At 58.9% G+C, this 13,457-nt stretch overlaps 2 protein-coding genes across 10 annotated transcripts in view; both read right to left on the bottom strand.

The window, feature by feature from the left end:
- Positions 1-907: 907 nt before the first annotated feature.
- Positions 908-5,293, bottom strand: LRRC14B (leucine rich repeat containing 14B). The gene is made up of 2 exons (XM_045808048.2): positions 4,105-5,293; positions 908-2,224 (listed from the first exon to the last, which is right to left on the bottom strand). Exons 1-2 carry the CDS (start codon positions 4,992-4,994, stop codon positions 1,579-1,581), a joined length of 1,536 nt encoding a protein of 511 aa, XP_045664004.1. The 5' UTR covers positions 4,995-5,293; the 3' UTR covers positions 908-1,578.
- Positions 5,294-5,442: 149 nt separating this feature from the next.
- The window catches only part of PLEKHG4B (pleckstrin homology and RhoGEF domain containing G4B), an 84,073-nt gene continuing 76,058 nt past the window's right edge, over positions 5,443-13,457 (bottom strand). For 6 of the 9 annotated variants that reach the window (XM_045808042.2, XM_045808046.2, XM_045808045.2 and 3 more), the window contains 5 exons: positions 13,133-13,313; positions 11,550-11,657; positions 11,054-11,311; positions 7,769-7,905; positions 5,443-6,365 (listed from right to left, as the gene is read on the bottom strand). In XM_045808042.2, coding sequence (XP_045663998.2) covers positions 6,360-6,365; positions 7,769-7,905; positions 11,054-11,311; positions 11,550-11,657; positions 13,133-13,313 — 690 coding nt within the window. In that variant the 3' untranslated portion in view covers positions 5,443-6,359. Of the gene's footprint in view, positions 6,366-7,768; positions 7,906-11,053; positions 11,312-11,549; positions 11,658-11,789; positions 12,574-13,132; positions 13,314-13,457 lie in introns of those variants that run through there. The other 3 variants (XM_045808047.2, XM_087868009.1, XM_087868008.1) reach the window with 3 other exon arrangements.

Raw genomic sequence — 13,457 nt, forward strand, 5'->3', positions numbered from 1 at the left:
ACATGCTTCAGAACTGCTCCAAATGTGCCTCCCAAGCATCTTGGCTTTTACAGGTGGGTTATTCCTCAGGCGCCCCAGGGGCAGGGGCTGTCAGGAACATTCCCCACCAGCAGACACCTGCGTGCCCACCTCCTGCCCCAGTCACTGCAGCATTCTTGGGCCTTCTCCACCACGGCCGCCTGGCTCAGCCACATACATGCTGGGGTCCTACCCTGCTGGCCACAGACAGAAACAGTTGAAATTACTCAGCTCTTTAGAGATAGATTCAAATCATCACAAAACTTTGCCCTGTGCCCGCTCTGCTTTCTTTTCAGAGCTCCTTGTAATAGCAAACTCCATGTGCCTGAAATAGGGCTCAGAGACGGCCAGCAGGACAGCAGAGGGTGAGCAGAGAGTAAGAGTAGTGGCCCACAAAGCAGGTCTAAGGGGCACGGAGAGATCGAAGTCACCTCTTCCCTCCTGCCCACTGTTCGGGTGTCCTCCTTTCCTGAAAGACCCAGGAGGAACATTATTGCCTTTCCCAGCAAGTAGACTCCTGAGACAGCTGTCACTCTGGGGGCCTACCCCTTAGGCAGCCCTACTTGGTTGTGGGGAGAAAAGCATGGGACGTACCTGTCAGGGGCAGCATGGGGTTACTTTGATGGGGACTTACCAGGGTGGGGGGGGAGCGTGTAGGGTGTAGACATACCTGGGGGGGAATATGGGGTTACCTGGATGGGGACTTACCTGGGGAGGGGGTCCCCCGTAATTGCACAGAGGGTGGAGCCTGCTCACATAGTGATTCAAACGCCCATTAAAACCTTGGGGTTCTAGAGTGAGAGGTTGGGCCCATCAAGCCCTCACCTCTATCTTGAAAAAATGCTTCTCTTTCATACTCTTGGATACTTAAATAATTCTGAGCCACGTCTGAAGAAGGCACACTACTGTTTTATTAGTATCTAATCGCCCTAACACTTGGCCCTTCGCAGGAATCAGATCTTGGTAGAAACCAAGTCCAAGTGCTGTGATGAAGCACTTACGTGCCAGGACTCAACCTCACAGAGGAGCTCGCCTTGGCCTGAGCGGAGGCTCCTCTGGGGTCAGGGTCCAAAGGGAGGTAGGAAACAGGGGCAGCGATGGGGTTATCATCGGCAGGGACAGAGGCCCTCCAGGAAGCCGTTCTGTGTCCTCGGGCTCAAGCCATTAACAACCAATCCCATGTTCCATGCTGGGGTGGAGTTTGTAAATATGTCAGCACTGCACACAGGCCACACGTGGCACGGGCAGTACTGAGTACTGAGTACTGAGTTCTGTGACGGTTCTCACGTTCTCTCCGCCCCCGCCGGACGTCCGGGCTCCCCCTTCTTGCTCGCGTCCAGCGCATACCGTTCCACTGTTTGCTGCTGACGTGGCCTCAAGTCACCTGTCCTGGAGCCAGGGCTTCCTCTCGTGTGGTGCCTAACTCCTGCCACGTGCGAGTTTCACTAAGAGATGCTGTAACTGGTGGTGGCCGGGGGAGCGGATGCCCAAGCCTGCCGACTCTGAAGTCCAGCTGCCGCACAGCTGAGCGGCAAGGACCGCCTTGCTCTGCTCGAGGGCCTACTCCATTTGCTCCAGTGCTCTGGAAAAGTTTTCTAGAGCAGCTTTGAAAGCTCGCAGCAAGAAAGCTCCAAGTTCATTGCTTGTTTCTTGGATATCTGGGTCAAAACTTCCAAAGAGGGGCGTGCAGACTTGGACGTCGCACCGGCCGGCCCGAAGCAGCACTGCACGGAGATCTTCGGCAATGACCTCATACTTCTGCTGGTCGAATCTGGACATGGCCAGCTCATCCTGGGGGTAGGCGGTGCCCTCAGGGTAGCAGTCCTTGGGCACTGGGAACTCAACACACCGCAGCTTGGGCAGCTCGCAGAGAGCCACGAAGAGGCGCCTCAGGGCCCGGGCAGACAGCGGGTTCCCCAGGAAGCGGAGCTCACAGAGCTCGTGGCAGGGGCTCAGGGCCAAGACCAGCATGTCCACGTGGCGGTCTTCGATGCCGCACTCCTCCATGGTGAGGACCCTCAGCGTCTGGGCAGCCCGGCTCAGCAGCCTGAAGAAGGTAGAAGGGAACAGGCGGAACAGGCTGTGTCCACTGAGGTCCAGCACCTCCAGGTGTGTGGTGTGGGAGCAGTCTGCCAAGAAGGCCATGTCTGCGTGGTTCAGGGAGCAGTTGGCCAGGTCCAGGGTCCTCAGTGGCGTCCGTAGGGGACTAGGGCAGGGTGGAAAACAGTGCAGGTGAGAGGTGGTCCCAGCGAGGACCTCTGGGAGGAACCAACATGAATTCGACCTCATGGGTCAGCAGACTGCAGCCCGAAGGCCGAATCCACTGTGCCTGGTCTTAGCCAGGCAGTAAATGGTTTTTACATCTTTAAACGGTTAGAACAAACCAAAGGAAGAATGATACTCTGTGGCATGTGGCAATAACACAAAATTCCATTTTTAGCGTCTTAAAAAAAATGTCAATTAGAACTATGGTCACTCATTTGTCTGTGGTCGCTTTGGGGCTGTGGCCGAGGATGGTGAAGAATTAACTTCACCCAGGACAGGTCTGGCCTTTGTCCTCAGCTCCTGCAATGTTATATCTGCTTTGCCGACCACCCACTGTGTCTGCTCGCGTGCTCGCTGTGGCTCTCCAGTGCACATGAACTGGCATGAAACAGTTTTACAGTGGGGAAGGGCCATGGAGGCATCTAGTCCAGTTTTAGTCTTGCCTGGGACCTAGAGACCCTCCCGTGTTCCGCTGTGAGTGGGGTAGATGGCCCGGCATCCGCAAATGCACAGCTGGGGTGAGACCCTGCTGGGACTGGCAGTTCTCAGAGTCAGGAGGGCACCTGCACCCCGGGGCTTGTGAACAATGCATGTGAGATCCGCGGCACCCCCCGCCCTGGGGACGCTGGGGCTGCGTCTGGTGCCACCAGGCTGAGCACGCAGTGCAGGATCGTAAACACGGCCCAGTTCTCGGCCCCCCCGCCCGCGTCCCCCACACCTGTACTCCCTGTGTGCTGAGAGCCTGGCGTCTACCCACCACGCTGTCCTTTTCCCGGCCCCTCCATCCAGGTCTGTCGTGTGGGCCAAAGAAGCCAGAGTGGCCCTTGTGAATATGGAGGTGATCACGTCATCCTCCTGCTCAGAACCTCCAGGGGCTTTGCTTGCCCAACAAAAGCCAAAGCCCTTCCCTCCTTTCCTCCCTCCCCCCTACTGCCCTGCCTACTGACCCCAACCTTCTCCCTGCTGACCCCGACCCCTCCACATCACCAGTTTGGGCCTTTTCCACCTCTGCCAGGCTGCTGCGGTCTGCAGGCTCAGTGTTCCAGGGCTCTGCTCACAGGTCTCCTCAGGGAGGCAGCCTCCCCTGACCGCGCACCCTTCTCCGGACCCCTGGCCCTGCTGGTGTTCCCACCCTTGTGTGGTTCCTCCCCTCACACGGGGGGACCTGCTGCCTGGCTCCAGACCAACACAGTGCACAGAAGCAGTGATAGGCCAGTCTCAAGAGCAGCTTGGGACTGTGGCTTCTACCTGGGTGATCTCTGGTTCTCGGGTCTGCCGCCCTGTCGTGACAACTCCCAGCAGCCAGGGTCAGAGGCTGCCTGCCAACAGCCACACGCTGAACTTGGAAGCTGATTGCCTCACCCTCCCAGCCCACCAAGCCTTCAGAGGAGACCACAGCCCAAGCTGAGCGGGGTTCTTGATGGACCTTGTCACCATACACCCAGTGTTGGGATAATTCGTGACAAGACAGGTGACTAATACAAAATAATGTAGTCACTTCCATGTCATTTGTTTCACTAATTGGGAATTTTCCCATCTGCTCACTGACGGAAAACAACAGTCCTCCTTGAGCTCTCCGTGTTGCCAGGCTATGTGTAACCCCCTGTCTGTGCCCTCCTGCCACGCTGGGCCCTCCTGGAGTAAAGGCAGAGGGAGTCGGAAACCTCGGGGCCTTGTAAGCAGCTAGCCCCATGTGATGGTCCCTCATGCATCCACGGCCTGGCCTTCCAGAGGGGCCCCTGTCACCAGACCTGCGCTGAGGAGCTGTGAGCAGAGACCCCACTCACCCGGTCCGGCCCTCTGTGCTATCCCCCAACTCACCCGAGCAGTTCCGGAATCTTCCCTGTCAGCGTGGAGAAGGCCACGCTCAGCTCCGTGAGCTGGCTCATCTGGCTGAGCTCCCAGGCGATGGAGGTGAGGAGGGGGTCCTCACCATGAGAGGCTGGGGTGCTGGTGGGGGGCGCATCGAAGGCCCTGGCAGGCAGGGTGAGCGAGGCCAGCTGGGGGAAGCCCACCTGGGCCAGCAGCTGCTGCACATGGCCAGCATGCAGCCGCACGTTGTGCACCACCTCCAGCCTGCGGAGCTCTCCTGGCCCGGCCAGACACAGCACCTGCAAGAGCTGGCTGGGGCTCAGACTGTCTGCCCGGAAGGACAGGCAGTGCACACGCAGAGGGGCAGGGCCTGCCGGCCCCAGGGCCTGCACCACCACTTCGAAGTTTCCTTCTGTGACAAAGAGATCGGCGAGGACCCGGATGGGGCGCTGGGCCACTAGGGACTCTGCCTGCAGCTGGCAGCACGTCCTGGCCAGCAGCTCGGTGCGGCCCCACCTGCCCAGCGCCCTCCCACAGGGGCACTGCTGCACCTGCACGTCTCGGACGCCTGTGAGGTCAGCCACACGCAGCCGCTGTGGGCCCCCGGCCCGGAGCACGTGGTCTGCAAGGCCCTGCACACAGGCCTCCAGGCAGGCCCTGCAGGTGCGGTCCCGCAGGTCCTCTGGGTGTTCTGAGCACGGTCCGAGCAGCGCACTCAGCCGGAACTCCTCCAGTGGCCAGCGCTCCAACAGGACACGGATCACCTCTGCCTGCTCCAGCAAGTAGCTGGCTTTGAACAGGAGTGGGTACAAGTTGTGGGCCACACCGTCCAGGCTCTGTTGGGCCACCTGGGGGTGAGACACCAGGGTCTCAGCCGAAATGGAGCGTAGCGATCTCATTGTGCCTGCCCGTGGTGGCCCAAAAGCAAGACCGAGCTCTCCCCTTGAGAGTCTCCCAAAGATGTATGCCCTTGTTTATTTTTAGCTGCAGCTGCTGTGAGCAGTTCGCCTTTGGGCAGAAGGTAGTGAGCAGGCCCTCTGGTCATCTGACGGCTATTTTGGTCGTGGGTGCTTGTTTGGCTCTGACAGTGGCCAACCTGTCCTTGTGGGGCTCCGCTGGTGAAAGCAGAGCTGTCTGAGTGCTTGGCTCAGGGGAACTAGGCCCCTGAAAAGTGCCGCTCCTGCCCACAGTAGGGGTGGGCTACACGGCCGTGGCGTGGACCAGGGAGACCCCAGATGAAGGCCCCGCACGGCCTCTCAAAGTCACGGGAGCCAGGCTCCCTGGGTGAGGCCTGCAGGTGATGTCCCTGGATACAACTGAACCAAGTAAGAGAACCATGACCATGTCTTAGAAAAACACGTCATATCTATTTACGTTCCTGAAGTTTGGAACAAGTCAGCATTGAAACAAAGTAACAAAGAAACACAGCAGCTGGAAATCGCCAACTCACTGTGGTGTGACCCAGCCTGTGCACCAGGCTGCCACCCGGAGGACAGGGGTCTCGTGGGGAAGACACCCCACAGCAGGAAGCTCGTTCAAGGTCTGGCGTCTACCCAGGCTTTCCCTGCTTAATATTATTCCCCATTTGGTGAGGGGTGGTCCTCTCGGGGCACAGTCCACACCCCAGACCTCAGGCCCAGCTGCTGTGCGCTCACCCCAACCTGGGTCCCAGGCCCACAGGTGGTGACCGGTGGCCCCACTATCTACACATGTCTCGTTAAAAACAAAGAAAACTGAGATTCCAAATACACTCAGAGGCACCCCCTGCACCTGGGCTACACTTCAGTGTAGGGGACCATGGCCCATGGGTCTGCGCTGCCTGGAGGGCCAGTGTAACATGGTCCCAGAGGGCTCAGCCTACTCTGAGACACCCCAAGTCTGCCTGGACCTCCCCATGGGAACTGGGGTTCTGCGAGCTCCCACCCCAACCTCACTGCAGCCTTCAGAGCATTGGAGGAGTTCAGAGCAGTGTGGACATGGAGGTCTGGACCACTTGGCCCTCTGAGCCCCTGAACTGGGGTGGAGGAACTGTGCCGGTGGGATGGAGGAACTGTGCCGGTGGGATGGAGGAAGGCCAGGCAATATCCAGGCAGGCGGGGCCTGTGGCATGCTGACTGCATGGCCAGTGGCAGGAGTGGGGGTGCGTCAGGAGCCCCCAGCATGAGTGCTTCATTCCCAGACCTCAGGCACAGGTCTGGCTGGAGGGTCCTCTCCTCCCTCTGACGGGGATTCTCCCTGGAGGGGCTGAGCCTCTTCCGAACACGTCACAGCTGTGAAAGGAAGGAGGTCGTTACTCACAGCCACTTGGTGCCCAGGGCATGCACGGCACAGAGCCCTCATCTGGGAGGTACTGGGGAGGCCTCGCACCCTACAGGGTGCTCTCAGACTCATGGACACACAAGCTTTCGAAGAAGCACTTGGGGCCAGCACGGACAAGGTCAGGGCAACAGAGACAAGAGTGTTCTCTGCAAGGCTGGCTGCCCTCATGGTGGGTTTGGCCCCTGGGCCTAGGCCGAGATGGAGCCTGCCGGGTGGCCACCTTGGCAGCACAATGTATCGGGGGTAAAAACGGTTCTGGCCACGAAATGTGTCAGTTCTGTGTTTGCCATTCTGATCTGAGAACACGAGTGCTTGTGTGGAGAGCACCTTCTGGCCGGGCTCCAGGGCATGGGCTATGAGTGGGTGTCAGGGAGGCCCCTGTTCTCAGGACACAGTGCTGGATCCCCCGGGAGCCACTCCTGACAGGGGATGCCCTGGAGGCTGGGGCAGGTGGAGGTGGTCTCCACTGGCTCCCATGGCTAGGCCTCGGGGGAGTGACCGCACCAGGGGCCAAGGGCCCCCTCCTGTTGCAGGAATACCTGAGCTCTCAGAAATAACTCCATGCCACTCTCTTGGGTGTGCAGTTTCCAGGGGGTTTAGGCAGCAAGGTCCTGGGGAGGTTGGTCCGGGGGCAGGGGGAGCAGGGGAACAGCCTTGCTGGCCAGGGTGCCCCTCCTGGGGGGCTGTTCATGTCCAGCCGAGTGTGCTTGGGAGCATGTGGGACAAGGTGGTGACATGGCCAGGCAGTCTGGCTGCTGCTGGCACGCGCAGCGCCTTCGGGTGGCAGTGGACGAGAGAATCCTCCCATTACTTCAGGGGAGCTGGGACAGCCTGCCAGTCAAACCACTGTCCAGAAGCCTTTGTTCTGGCAGGAGAGGAAATCGCTGACTACAGCCCATGTCACTGGTCATCGTCAGTGACGTGGGGCGTGTGGACTAAAGACCCGTCCCCCACGCTCTACGCTCAGCATACCCTCAGACTCGGTCCTTCCCTCTGATGCTGCCCACAAGCTGGACTGGTGTTTCCCCAGAACTGGGAGGAATGGGGGTGCCTCCCCAGAACCAGGACCGTGCCTGCCAAAGTGGGTATGTGTGTGACCTGAGGCTGGGTGAAGGTCAGCTGAGATCTCTGTGAAAGAGACTGGTGGCTTCCTCTCTGAGTGGCCCCTTTCCCTGGTCACCCCATCCCTCCCTCTGGGGGGATGTGTCTGTGTGTCCATGCAGGGCTGTGTCTGGGCTCTCCCCTGCTGGCTGTGGGCAGGGAACGGCCAGTCCACAGGCAGAAAGACGCGCCAGGATCCCTGGGCGGGTCCTGAGCCTCTGGGGGGCGGGGGGTCTCAGGAGAGGGGACTCACCGTCGTGGTGTACTGGCTATGCATCTGTGGCTGTGAGCCCCTCCTGGGGACAGCAGGGGAGGCGCTCTGGTGGCCCTCCTCAGAGAACAGCCCTGGGAGCCCGAGGCCACTGTCCCCCGACGACGTGCCCTCGGTCACTGCAAAGAGGGGCTGGGTCAGTGCTGGTTGCCCCTCCCACCTCTGCGCTCAGCACTCAAGGCCCCCTGAAGCGTGTAAATAGAGATGAGGTGTGTCTTCTGTGTGCAGATGGCTGTGAGGCTGCGTGGGAGCAGACGGGACAGCGCCGCTGGAGGCCAGACACCTTCATGAGTGAGTGGCTCCCGACCCAGCTTTTCTGAAATCAGCAGACTGGGAGGGAGGTGCTCGGATGGCCTCTCCTCCAGCAGGAACCCTCGGGCTCTCCAGGCAACTCAAAGGGGATACACAGAAATGAGGCCAAAGAAAGGCCGCGTGGCTTAAATAAAGAGCTGGAGCGGTCAGGACGAGGTCTCCGCCCCAGAGGGCTGTCAGAGGCCTGCTCGGTGTCACCACAGACGAAGCTGTGAACGGGCCCTGCCGTGTAGGCACAACTCCCGTCGGCTGGCGGGGGCTTCGCCACAAGCTTCTGTGCCGGGATCACAGCACTGTTTCTGCACGGAGCTGAGGGTGGCTGACAGAACCCTCCTGCACAGGCCCTGGCGCCTCGTCATACATCCGGGCTCCATGGGAGAAGAGAAAGCCCCCCTCCACACTGGGGATGCACCAGCCCACGTGGGAGCTAGGGAGAACGCGGCCAGGAAGGTGCAGTGGCTCTGGGCTGGCCATGCGGGGGCGCCCCCAGCCGTGCTCCCTGTGGGCGGTCAGGGACCGAGGTGGCTGCTGTCCCGAGCAGGTGTGCAGCCCTGGGCGCACCTGGGCACCCCAGCAGGTTTCAGGCGTAACGCCTCCAGCTGGGCAGACACGCGTCTGTGGCCGGTGGTGCCCTCTGAGGTGTTGTCACGGCGGCAAAGGCACACTGGGGGCTTGGAAGGACACGGGTCCCGGGCAGTGTGGCCCCGAGGAGGGGCCTCACCAGGGCTGCGGTACCGTGGGCTGGATTCTTCTGGGAAACCGGACACCTGTGACCCTCCACGTCACACCTGTGGTGATTCCGCACACCCAGGAGGCTGCGAGAAGCAGCCACGGCGGGCCCTGCCCACAGCCAACACAGCCGCTCCCTCCAGGCAGAGCAGAGTGCAGGCCGGCACTCAAGAACACGGCTCCGCGGGGTGTTCAGGGAGTGCACGGCTCTCGGTGCGCGGTTGGGCAGGGTGGGTGTATGAGCCCGGCCGTGAGGCCCTACAGCACGGACACAGTCCACGCAGCACACGTGTGTCGCTGCCAAAGGCTGCTTGTGCCCCATTCCTACTCCCTGCAGTCTCGGCTATGCTCAGCCGTCATCTATTTTCCCCTTAGTCCTTCTGTTCTCTGTTCTCCTCTCTTTCTACGTACTTTAGGGTTGAGCTATTCGTAGGATCATTTTATCCCGTTGGGTTTAGCTGTAAGTGTTTGTGTTGTTATTTTAGGGGTCATTTGGTGTTTAGGGTGTATCTAACAAATTAGACGCCTCCTGTGATATTACACGCCTCCGCCACGGTACAGAACTGCACGTCTCCACGCGTTCTGTGCACGCACATCCCATCGGCCTCAAGGACACGACTGTTGTGTTCCCTTTACTGAGCTTGTTCAGACAGCCCACTGTCTCTTACAGAGATGTCGCTGGAAGAGTCTTCCTTTCTGCCACCTGTCCCACCTAGTGTCTCTGTCCTTCTCCCTGGAGAACGTCCTTTAACCTTTCCGGTCTGCTGGTGAGGAACTGTTTCAGCTTTCGTACGCGTGAAAATGTCCTCCTTTCACCATTTCTGAAAGACATACTTGTCACGCTGAACTCTAGTTTGGTGGTTTTTCCTTTCAGAGCATTTGAATTGTCCCTCCCTGTGTTGTCTGCGACGAGAAATCTGCTGCCTCGCTCCCTGTGCGTGTGCACGGAACACGCTGGCTCTCTCTGGCGGCTTTTCAGACGCTCTGTTCGTCACGGGGTTTCCAATTTGTCACGCGCATCTATGTGTGCTGGGGCTCACTGGTCTTTGGGCCTGTAGGTTTACACCCTTCACCAAATCAGGGACATATTCAGCCACTGTTCCTTCAAAGTTTTGTTGTCCCTCCATTTTGGGGCTCTATTACGTGTTTATGAAGCCACTCAAAGTAGTCCCACAGCTCACTGATCTGCTTCCTGGATTCTGTGTGTCACTTTGGACGGCTCCTATCGATACGTCTCCACTAAGTCATGCTTTCTGTTAGCCCTACCCAGTGACACGTTCACCCTGAGTCCTGCCGCCTTTTATTGTGCGGAGTTTAGTCCATCCTACCTTCCCTGTTGTGACAACATTTTGGACACCAGGGACACAGAATGATGGTGTGAATGCCAGGCCTGGCACTTCTAACAACACATCAGTTCCAGCTGGTTTGGCCTGAAGGATTATTGCCCTTATGGTCTGTTCCCTACTTTCTTGCATGCCTGGTGCCAGGCAGTGTGTGTCTACCCTGTCGGCTTCTGGATATTTCTGTAATTGCTCTGGGATGCAGTTAGGTTACCTGCAAATGCCCTGCATTCATGGCATGGTGGGAGGTCAGCAGGAATGTTCAGTGCAACACCCCCTCCTGAGCAAGCCCTCCTGAGGACCTACCACCGCCCTGGGGATGCGGCTGCTGCCCATCTGCTACTGGGAAGAGGTGCGTGTTGGGGGTACTCTCAAGTCCTCCAGGGCCACCGGCCGGGACAGCCTCCTCAGGTGTGGTGCTGACCAGCACTCTCCTGGACCCAGACCCTGGAGATCTGTCACTGCACAGGGCTCCCCTGATCTGTCCTCCACTGGGGGTCTGCAGGCTCTCCGCTCTGCACCCGGGGGCTTTCAAGGCAGAAACGGGAGCAATCACAGGGCTCACATCACAGTCTTGTCTCTCAGGTCACTACCTTTGGTGCCAGATGTCCTATGTCTCAAAATCTCGTTTCATATATTTTGTCTGTTTACATTTTATCTGGTTTTTTTTGCTTGGTTGTTTTAAATCTATTCCCCGTTACCTTGTTTTAGGTGGAAGTGAAAGTTTTTGTTGTTTTTTAATTAAAGAATAATCATGATGTGTTTGAAGACTTTCGTAAGTATATAAAAGCAAGGGAGTTGAATGACCCGGTGAGCTGCCCGCCACCCCTGGAACCAGCTGCTGGAGGCTGGAGCGTGCACGGCTCCAGAACCTAGGTGCACTCACGCATGGACGGTGGGCTCCCCGTCTCCTGCTCCAGTTCATCCTCTTCCTCCAAGCAGGTGCGCATGTCGTAGGGCCAGGGGCAGTAGGCGGAGCTCAGCAGGGCTGGGCTGGCACATGCCTGCAGGCTCAGGGGCCCCAGGGCGGACGACTGGCTGCCAGAGGAAGAGGTACTGCTGTCCGAGATGGTGGAGTGTGGCCTCTTAAAGGGGGCGGCGTGGTCACTGGGGGGCACAACCACGGGTGCTCGGGTCCACGACTCTGGAAGGGGACAGAAAGCACTTCGGTCTGGCTTTTGCTCCCCAAGTGCAGCCCAGACCTGAAAATGAAGTAGCCATCTGGGAAACTGACCAGGTCCCTCCCTCTGCAGTCGGGTCAGGCACGACGTGGCCACCACCCATCCAGCCTGCTGTGCCGGCTTTTGGGGGCCGCGGTGAACACCAGGGGCTGCGTCTGAGTCAGTGGGACAGAGTGAGGGGGAGGGCTGAAACCGTGTTACCTGCTCCCTTCTTGACAGCCCGGTCACTTATGGCTGCGTTGCTGGGCTGGATGTCCGTGAACGGTTTGTCGCCTATCCCCATTGACACCATTTCTTGCATTCTGACTTCTAAAACAGAATAACGCAGGACAACTCTCCAAGCAACTGCTTGGCTTTAATGCCACTCTTGACACTCTGCACCCGACACCACCCATGCAGACCAGGAGCATGTCAGAGCCTGGCCCAACACCCTCCCCCCCCCCCCTCAAGTGCTGCTGGGCGGCCAGAGGAGCTGGGGCTCCCGTTCTGGTACATGCATCTGGTTTGGCCTCACAGTGGCCTTTCTCAGGGAGCTCAAGGAGCGAACAAGAAAAAGGAGGACATGGGACCCAGGAACTGGGTGTCCAACTGGGGAGAGAAGGGAGGGGTCCCCTGTCAGCATGAAGGACAGTGAGCCACTCAACAAGACCAGCCTGCAAGGGGCACGTGGCTACAAGAAAGACTGACAGATACTGACATGTCTTTGAATACTGAGCACAGTGTGAGAGTCTGAGAATGAGTTACTCCTTGGTAAAACCAAGCAAAGAAAACCAAAGATAATGATTATAGTTGGTGGGGGCAGTGGGGAGGGAGGGGTGGGAACAGAGGAGACTGGGGAGGGTAAGGGGGACCGGGCCAGAGGGACTTCCTGCTCCTTGAAAGGGCTGGGTCCACTCTAAGTGGACAGAGGGGCCAGTGAGGATCTGAGCACAGCTGCAGTGCACACGTATGCACACACATGTGTGCGTGTGTGTTCACGTGTGCATGGGGGGTCTAGCCCTCTGAAGGAAGCTGCTGTGGGAAGGCTGTACTGCATCTCTGACAACAGGTCAAGACTCTGGCCAGGGTAGCAGCTGCGAAGGGGTCAGGTGGTCGTGTTTCAACATTTGGACATTGGAGCCCTCGGGGTTTCTCGGGCTTCGGAGTCAGAGCTGACGGAGTGCCGGCTTGGAAGGGCCGCTATGCAGACGGCATCTGTAGCAGCCAGAAGGGATGAAATGCCGTCCTGTGGGTGTGAACAGGAGGTGCCCCAGTGATGAAGTTGGGAGGGGGGGAGCAACCGAGCGGCTGACTCCCAGGAGCAGGAAACCTCGGTGGGTCCTGGCACTTGGGGCATGGTGCCTGACAGAGGAGGGCCCTCACCTCTAGGGAGGCCACAGGCGGGCCATCAGCCCAGCGTCCAGGAGGGCAGGGCACTTTGACAGCAAGGTGAGGTGGAAAGCAGGGGGCCTAAGGTGTCATGGATCAGTATTATGACAACACCTCTGGGATTGCTGTGGGGTGAGGACAGAGGTCTTGCTCATATACAGGTAAAGGGCAAGTGTGTTTGTGTGCTGATGGAAGGGTCCATCCATCTCCACGTGGATGGAGGGGGCTCTCCAAAGGCCACCCGCCCCAAACACCTACCCAGGTCAAAGCCCTTAACTCCTGGACTCAAACCCCTGCCTGAACCCAGCCCCTAACCCCTGACCCCAGCCCCCTGCCCTGAACCCAGCCCCTAACCCTTGGCCCCAAACCTCTCCCTCAAAGCCGGCCCCCTTAACGTACAGCTCTCTTCTGCCCACCTCTGTTCCGCAGAGCCTGCCGCCACAGGATTTGCCCTATCACGTGGGTCCAGGCCGTCTTGACCTCTGCAGAGCTGGCCTGGAGAATGTAGGTGTCCTGGGACTTTCGCCGCCTGCGGAACCAGATCTCAAACCTCAAGCCGCTGTCTCCGACGTTCTCTGTCATCCCAATCTCTGCTGTCTGCACCATAAGCAGCAGGTGGCGGCAGCGTCAGCAACCACCGATTCTCACTTGAGCAACTGACCACTCTCCAGCTGACCATCTGACCCCAGCACCTCAGCGCTGGAGCTCCTTCACCCAGACACCAAACGGTGGGGGATGAAC

This window comes from Ursus americanus, chromosome 15 (genome assembly GCF_024610735.1).
Source record: "Ursus americanus isolate L20-20 chromosome 15, mUrsAme1.1.p, whole genome shotgun sequence".
Lineage (NCBI taxonomy): Eukaryota > Metazoa > Chordata > Mammalia > Carnivora > Ursidae > Ursus > Ursus americanus.